We start from the raw sequence: 8,578 nt of genomic DNA on the forward strand, positions 1-8,578 counted from the left end.
CTTAGAGAAGGGAAAACAAACTAAAAAAAAATCGTCCAGGAACAGGCTTATTTCACGCACTGGAACATTCTCTTCCGATAACGACCCGACGTCAAACCCAATCATTGACAATTCAAGGTGGGGAAAAAAAAGCCGCGATTAGGATCCGTCTTAGAGGGTCTGGAAGCCTCTCGTTTCTTTCTCTCTCGCGGACGGCTTCTGCGAGACGCTGCGACCGACTTTGCCTTCTGCGGCGGAATCCCTGGGGCCTCACTCGGTGTGGAGGCGCTGGGCGAGACACAACGACCTCTCGCTTCCTCCGCTCGCCTGTGCTCGCGCGACACGGCTGCTGCGAACCAGCGGTTTCCCGTCGGAGGTGCAGTTCGGTCGTTTCCTCTCCCGTGAAGGACTCGCAGTGAATTTTCCTGATTTACAGATTTTTTCCTTGAGACGTTTGAGTTCGGAACTTTGGTAAAATGCAGGGAATTGCACTGAGCGTGGCACTGTGCCTTGCTACGGTGTCAGCGCTGCCACTGGAGGAGATCACCGCGTCTGACAGGGAAGGAAAAGGATTCGGTAAGTAAATTCGGCTAAATGTTACGAAGGTAGCCAAGTCACATGGTGAATGGGTAGTGGTTGAATTGCTGGCCGTTATTAAAGGTCAATCTTTACAATTAGAATTAGAGTTTTAAGATGTATGGAACGCACAAGCGATCTTGTTCTTGAAACACATAACATTTGTTGTTTCTGGGAAAGGTAAAACCAACCATAACTACCCCCAAATTATGTAAACAACAACAACAACAACAACAACGAAAACAAAGCAAAAGAAGTGTAGAGCAACAGGGAACCAGCTAACAGACTCGTGGAACTGACAGTTAGGAAGGCACGACCACACGGCGGTAGTTTGCGCCGCTAATGGTCATCGGCGCAAATGGGGTCGTCGGCGGGATGACTGCCGCCGCTGCGAAAGTCTGGGTCGTTTTTGTTATTGATTTTACGTTGATAACCAGTAACTGCATGAAACAGAGAGACTGACAAGTGACAATCCATTCACGTGTATTCTGGCAAGATAGACCCGTAGACCTTTGTGGCGGTTTGTCGTCAAATAAGGAATCAGTTGAAGCTCAATCTTGCTGAAATAGACGTGGTGGATGTCAATATTAAGCGCTGGAGAAAAGATCCATTTAAAAAGTAGCTAATTGTGTCTCTTAGATGTTTACCTTTAATTCACAAACTATAGAAAGATTTTATATTATTTCTCTGTACGTAGGTTTGTAATATTTTTAGTGTACTCTACGTATCGATATTCTTAACTGTAAATGCCACACACTAAGTCTGCTTTGTGTACGGTTACGGCAGTAAAGTGAAGCATCATTTATTACCGTATCGAACCCAAGGAAATGCGAAACAATAAAAGCATCAGCTGTAGTCATCAAATCGTACCTTCTTCGGTCTAATTAAAATTCGTGAGGCACCTGCGGTCAGCATGGACAGGTGTATGCCGAGTCACGTGAGTAGAGCCATGACCTACAGACACCTTTTTTTCGCTGAGTCACCCTCTCGAGGTGTTCTTACCCATTCTTGCCTTGTATTTACTTTGAATGGAGGTTGTCTTGGGGTTTGTTTGTTTGGGCTGACCAGTTCCCACGGCATCGTTCTCTCCGTCTCCCGTGCATTTGATTACCATCTCACGGGAATCTGGGGCATTCCCAATTCTCAATGGAGGAGGAACCGCGTATCATAGGGTGTGTGAGCATGTGTGTTTTTTTTTCAATCAGTCTGCTGGCTCCCATATTTACTCTTGATTCCCAGTGCTGCCGCGCCTCCCGTCAGTGGTGGAAATTCCCATCGTATTCTCGTATCCACAACTTCGTCATCTCAGTTTGGATAAAAAAGAAAAAGAAAAAATACTTTTTTTTCTCTTTTTTATTTTATTTCGCCGATCGTCACTCGTCTAAAATCCTCGCAAAAAAAAGAAAGAAAAAGAACGAGAGAGAGAGAGAGAGAGAGAGAGAGAGAGAGAGATAAAAATCTGACCGGGGGAAAAAAATACGCAGCTATTTGTCAGCTGGCGTCCGTTCGGCTTAGGGAAATAAAATGGTCTTTTATATAGCACATGCCAGTTATTCGGCCCTCATGCCCAACCGACGGTGAAATTGCCATCGGTTCGATCCCCCGTCAATGAGATTCACGCTGGCCCCGTCCCCTGTTGTTGCTTTTGGTTTATTTTCGTGATTTATTGTTCTCTTTCTTTCTCCCATTCGCCGTCGGTCTGTCTGTTTCTCTCCCCATGTCTATCTGTTTGTCTTTCTTTTTTCTCTTCTTTCTCTGTTTCTCTCTTTCTCTCTTTCTTTTTCTTTCTCTTTCTTTCTTTCTCTTTCTCTTTCTCTCTTTCTCTTTCTCTCTTTCTCATCTCTCCCTCTCTCTCCTTTCTCTCTCTCTCCTCTCCTTTCTCTCTCTCTCTCTCTCCTTTTCTCTCTCTCTCTCTCCTTTCTCTTCTCTTCCTCTCTCTCCTTCTCTCTCCTCTCTCTCGCTTCCTTTTCTCTCCTTTTCTCTCTCTCTTCTCTCCTTTCTCTCTCTCTCTCTCTCCTTTCCCCACCCCTCTCTCTCCTTTCTCTCTCTCTCTCTCTCCTTTTCTCTCTCTCTCTCTCTCTCTCTCCTTTCTCTCTTTCTCCTCTCTCTCTCCTTTCTCTCTTTCTCTCTCTCTCCTTTCTCTCTTTCTCTCTCTCTCCTTTCTCTCTTTCTCTCTCTCTCCTTTCTCTCTTTCTCTCTCTCTCTCTCCTTTCTCTCTTTCCCCTCTCTCTCTCTCCTTCCTCTTCTTTCTCTCTCTCGCTTTCACTCGCCTGTTTCCCCTGTCTTGTATCAATATGTTCACCTTTATCACTTATCATGCCATCTGTTGAAACTGGTGATGCTGTAGGTTGCAAGGCAGAACCTGTGTTGCTATTGTCAGTGCATCATGATTGTTCCTTCTAGCATTAGAATGACTGTCATCACTGCAACGTCACATGCACGATGATCTTGGCATGCAAATGATAAATAGCTTTGTATTGAGGCTTGTATCAATGCGTTACAATATTATTGTCATGCGTTTGTAATAATACCTTCAAGAACTAAAAATAAACACTATTTTTGGTACGGTTCAGAATATTTAAATTTTGTAAGTGGCAGCTTGTATGTAAAGAAGAAAAAAATCCTCTTCAATCATCTAGCGGTATTTTTTTTTTTTTTTTTTTTCATGTTTCGTTGACGTCATGTCTTTTTCTTTTTCATATCTTTTTTTCTTCGTTTTCATTTTCGCTAGTAAAGACACAAATTACCTTTCTTTTGAACCTCCTCTCTTATGTATACGATATCCCCATATCCCCAGCTGTTCAGGTCCTGCTTGCTTTAACTAATAATATATTTTTCTTTAATCTAAAGGCTGTGTTTTTTTTTTTCTCTTCCTCTACACTTCACTCAACCTGCTTTATAATCGATGTTTGTTTCTTGTTTTAATCAAGGATTGCTTCATCTTTTTACAGTATTTGTTTGTTTTACAATTTTCAGTTATTAGGCATTAAGTTTAGACAAAATTATGGACTGACAGTGGCTTGACTAATTATAAGTTCTTTTGGGATCTGTATGGCTTGTGAAACGTGATTTGGATAACTACTTGTATATCGTTGATGTCTAAATATTGTATTCTTTACTTTATGTTTTTTTTTAAACCTTTGTTTGTCTTTTATGTATTTTTATCTAAATTTACGTTTATTGTGCTTCTCTTTTTTAATTACTTCGGCTTCGAGTCTAAAGTCCAGACACAAAGCCTCTTAATTAAGTTTGCACTTGGGGTATCCAGTAGAGAAACCCTTAATTAATCACGTTTCCCCGGGCAAATTCACCCTCGTTTCATTATCGATGTATGTGTGTTAGTAGTTTCAATGTCAAGGAATGTATGTTAATTATACGAGGGTTGAGGTGTGGGCAGAGGCTGGCGATGATCATTGTATGGCCACAACACACCATAATAACTAACACCAGCGCCAGATCACTCTGCGTGAGTCTGCGTTCTGGGACACAAACCTACATCACCGGACCATAAATTCTGAAGGAGAGCATCACAGCGTCTTGGTTTTCCTTCTGTGAGATTTTGGCGTTATTCGTTTTTTCGTTGTCTCGTAGCATTGACTCTCATTTTTTTTTATTTTTTATTGTGACTGCATCTTTGGTCTCTTTTTCTGGTTTTTTATTGTGCATCTCTCTCCCTCGCTCTTTTTTGTTTTGTTACTCTTCGTTACCCACGCTTCATATTTTCTCCAATTTTTTTTCTTTTTATTCTCAAAAAAAATCTTTGAAAACAAAAATTCGCACGACAGCTTCGAAGTAAGATATACATAAAAAAAATCATTACAATTCAAAAGATCGTTCGAAGTAGACCAGTTACGAAATCAAGGGCAGCGGTCCTTAACTCCCGCTCCTTACACATTTCGAGCAGATGGGCGCCAGATTGCCGTGAATGATAATTACGTTTTCATAACAGAGCACGCGAGTTTACAACTGGATCATGTTATCGAAGCTTGCAGGAGATTTGAACAGCTTGCGAGAAACCCCCGAGGCGCTATTTTTATGCGCGGAGCTTCAAGAAATCCGTTATGAATGATGACAGCCGGATGGTGACACAGATAGCGGACATCTGCGTCGAGATTAGGTAACTGCTCCCAGGGCGATCTTCAGAGGCGGATGATTCACTCTTACGCACACACACACACACGTGTACACTCGCATATAACCTACATGCATGTGAATAGACAAAGAGATGAATAGGCCGAAAAAAAATGTGGGTTTAGAGGAGGCAGAGAAAGTATTGAATATAGAAGTAAAATACGGATGAAAAGGGGGGCGGGGTGGAAACAAAGGTACGAATGAGAGGAGAGAATGATAGAGATATAGTAAAGGAGAGAAATAGAGGAAGAGGGGGTACAAAGATCGTACCCAGAGAAATATGATTAATCAAAAGGGATTTTGCAAGGGGAGTGGCTTAAAAACTTGGGGTTTGACCACTGAACCTTTAAATAAATAATTCTAGTTATTGCAAGGGCACGAACGCGGCTGAGAATGCACAGCGTACCAAATATGGCCGAGACGCTTTATTGAGAGTTCAAGTTGGTATTATCTAATAACGCAGACGATACTGTGAGATAAAGTGAATAATTAGTTATCACAATTATGGTACGTTTTTAAGGAGAGAGGGAAGCGGTATAGAGTAATAGGCAGCAGAGTATATAATTAACGTCATCAATCATTCATAACTATCATTATTATATATTATTACAGTTCATTATTATTATTATTATAATTATCATATCGTCACCACCATCACCCTTCACCATCACCACCAACCTCCCCCCCCCCTTCACCATCACCATCAACCTCCCCCCCCCTTTCACCATCACCACCAACCTCCCCCCCCCCTTCACCATTCCCCCTCACCCCCCCTCACCACTATTCATTTTCATCTCCCCCCCCCCACAAAGTCGCCCCCCTTTCCATCTCTTGTTATGCGTCAACCGCGGGTGGTTTCCATGGTTAGGTACCCCGGTGTTGCGGTGGCTCACTCACAGCGCTACAGTGGGTCGGTGTGTGTGTGTGTGTGTGTGTGTGTGTGTGTGTGTGTGTGTGTGTGTGTGTGTGTGTGTGTGTGTGTGTGTGTGTGTGTGTGTGTGTGTACAGTTTGTGTTCATATATCTATGATCTGCGTATATGCACATCATTTTTTTCGGCATTCAAAAACACATTACCTAAATATCAAAGCCTCAGGGGGGAAAAAAATCAAACTTTCTTTATAGACCTTTTAAAAAGCAAAGTCCTTGTTTGATTTGATGAAACCGAAAAAGGCACCTCTGTTTACACGGCTTCTGAGACACTGTTTGCGGACATCAATCTTACTTTGGCGAGGCTGAACTGATGAGACAGGGCAAGCATATTAGGTCGCGAGTTTTTTTTTTCGCTTTGTGGTTTCATTTTTGTCTTTATTTTTTTTTCTTCATTCTTTTTTTTTCCTGGTTTTATTTGTAGGTTTTAATCTTTCTGTTTTTTTCTTTCTTCTATATTGGTGTTTTTTCTTGTTTGTCTCCCCCCCCCCCCCTATCTATCTATCAGTCTATCAATCAATCTATCTCTTTCTGTCTCCACTTTTCTCTTTATCTCTCTATTCCCTCTCTCCCTCTCCCTCTCCTTCTTGTCAAAACACATAAACACCATTTTTTTCCTTTATTGTCTGCGTGCGTGCGTGTACATATACATGTGCATGTACGTGTACTTGTACGTGTAGGCTACATGTTCATAATAACGTAAAATCCACGTTGCACGAAGATTGAAGAGCCTATGGGGAATTTGCAACATAAGAATTTTCTTACTTTCATGGCCGTATTTCCTGTGCAGTTTCAGCTTATGTTACATTAGTAGGTTAATTATATTGATATGAACGTTATTACGCGGTTGTATAAGACTTCCTTCAACATTAAAGTGAAACCTTTCTGTTGTGTAATAAAACTCTGCAAAGTACAGCGTTTAAGTGGAACCTTTCTGCAGTGCAAAAAGATGCCAAGTGCAGTAGGACGTTTGTTGCAAAGATGGGTTTTGTCTAGGAATCGTGAGACCGTGGGGGAGGGGGGGGTGGAGACATGTAGTCAGGTTAAATTTTAGATTTTACCTCGTCAGTCCCTCCCGTGCGTTCGATTGATTTTTTCATCACTTGTGCGTTGTTTTTTTGCATCTCTATTTCTCTATCTATCTGTCTCTTTCCCTTCCCCTTTCTCCCTTTTTCTCTCTCTCTTTCTCTCTCTCTCTCTCTTCTTTCTCTCTCTCCTCTCTCTTTTCTCTCCTCTCTCTCTCTTCTCTCCTCTCTCTCTTCTTCCCTCTCTCTCTCTCTCTCTCTCTCTCTCTCTCCTCTCTTTCTCTCCTCTTCTCTATCTCCCTCTCCACTTCTCTGTGCTCCTCTCTCTCTCTCTCTCTCCCCTCCTCTCTCTCTCTCCTCTTCTCTCTCTCTCCCTCTTCTCTCTCTCTCTCTCTCTCTCTCTCTCTCTCTCTCTCTCTCATTCTCTCTCTCTCTCTCTCTCTCTCTCTCTCTCTCTCTCTCTTCTCATCCTCTCTCTCTCTCTCTCTCTCTCTCTCTCTCTCTCTCTCTCTCTCTCTCTCTCTCTCTCTCTCTTCACAAACTGCAAAATATCGGTGTATTTTCAGTTATTGTATTTTTCAAAATCATTTTGTACCCTCGACCTTCCCGCCAGAGCAATAATGCCCTCCTTGGCACCTCTGATACCAGTCAAAAGATCATTAGATTTGACCTTGCTATTCCTCACCTGTTTGTAGGTCAGGAAGGTCACGAAAGCCCCCTCCTCCCCCCCGCCTTTTCTCCATGCCCCTCACCCCTCTCCCCCTTTCTCCATGCCCCTCACCCCTCCTGACCCGTTTTCCCTTCTGACACGAGCAAATAATCAACTTCCACGCGAATGCTGTTTTTTGTTCACCTTTGAACCAATGTTTAAGTAAAAAAAAAAACGCTTTGTAAAATGTATCTAAATTTACTAATTGTGTGAATGTCTTTATTATTGTGTGTTTCCTCCTGCTGGCTACGTTAGATCATTTTTCTCCTATATTGGAAAAAGAAGTTTCAAGTACATTTATATCCAAATATACCGAGTTCCATTGTACTGAATATATAAGTATGTATATAATGCCTCGAGAAAATGTTTTTTCTTGTGAATTATGACTCTTACGTGCTTTGACAGACCTTAACGAAATTACCCTCGGCTAAACTCAACAACTGTTACCAGAGGCGCGTCAGACCTTGCCCATATAAGGGTTAATACGTGTAACCACAGTAACGGACGAAATAATTAGCATAAAGACCACACACGAGCGGATATTCACAGCTCCTTAAATTAATTTCCTGCTTCTTTTTTTAATGGTTATGAAAAAAATGCATAAACTCCTAGATATTTTCTTATTTATTTGGGTCGGAGAACATCAGTGGCTCGTATGTACATCATTTCGTATGCAGATTGAATTTCCTTTAAGGAATAGATTGTACTTTAAGGAAGGTTTGTTTTCTCGTGTCTTCATCGCATGAGTTAAGGGGTCGTTTTTTATCATAATTTTTAGTACTCAAACCACTTGATCTTGATGATCTGCTCACGAAAAATTTGCATCGTTATATATCTTTACAACTCGAACCATATAGGCTAATTTGTTCTTGGCATGACGACCGTATGGCAACCCACGTTCATTTGGCGCCGGAAGCACATTTTATGACCGTCAGCTGTGTCAAAGGTCAGGCCACCCTTCCCTCGAAATTTCTCTTTTCCGGGTCAAAATCATGTGGATCTTACTCTGAAACTAGAGGAAACCAAGATCCTGAAGTGAAAATATAGACTTCGACGTGAATCTGAGATAAAGGTTGATTGATATCTCGGACGCAGTGTGACGTCACATTTTCCCCCGGCCTCTTGCCAAATGTGCGCTGGGGAACATACTGTTTTCTCTGACTCTCTCCTTTATACATCTTTCAAAAACTAGGACACGTAAAATCTGTCGCAGTTGTCGTTACATTTCA

General features: G+C 41.9%; 1 protein-coding gene across 1 annotated transcript in view; it reads left to right on the forward strand.

Annotated features, from left to right (window-relative positions):
- Positions 1-242: 242 nt before the first annotated feature.
- The window catches only part of LOC119575281 (mucin-19-like), a 24,904-nt gene continuing 16,568 nt past the window's right edge, over positions 243-8,578 (forward strand). The window contains exon 1 of the mRNA XM_037922818.1: positions 243-555. Within this exon, the coding sequence (XP_037778746.1) occupies positions 456-555 (100 nt within the window). The 5' untranslated portion in view covers positions 243-455. The remainder of the gene's footprint in view (positions 556-8,578) is intronic.

This window comes from Penaeus monodon, chromosome 7 (genome assembly GCF_015228065.2).
Source record: "Penaeus monodon isolate SGIC_2016 chromosome 7, NSTDA_Pmon_1, whole genome shotgun sequence".
NCBI classification, from domain to species: domain Eukaryota; kingdom Metazoa; phylum Arthropoda; class Malacostraca; order Decapoda; family Penaeidae; genus Penaeus; species Penaeus monodon.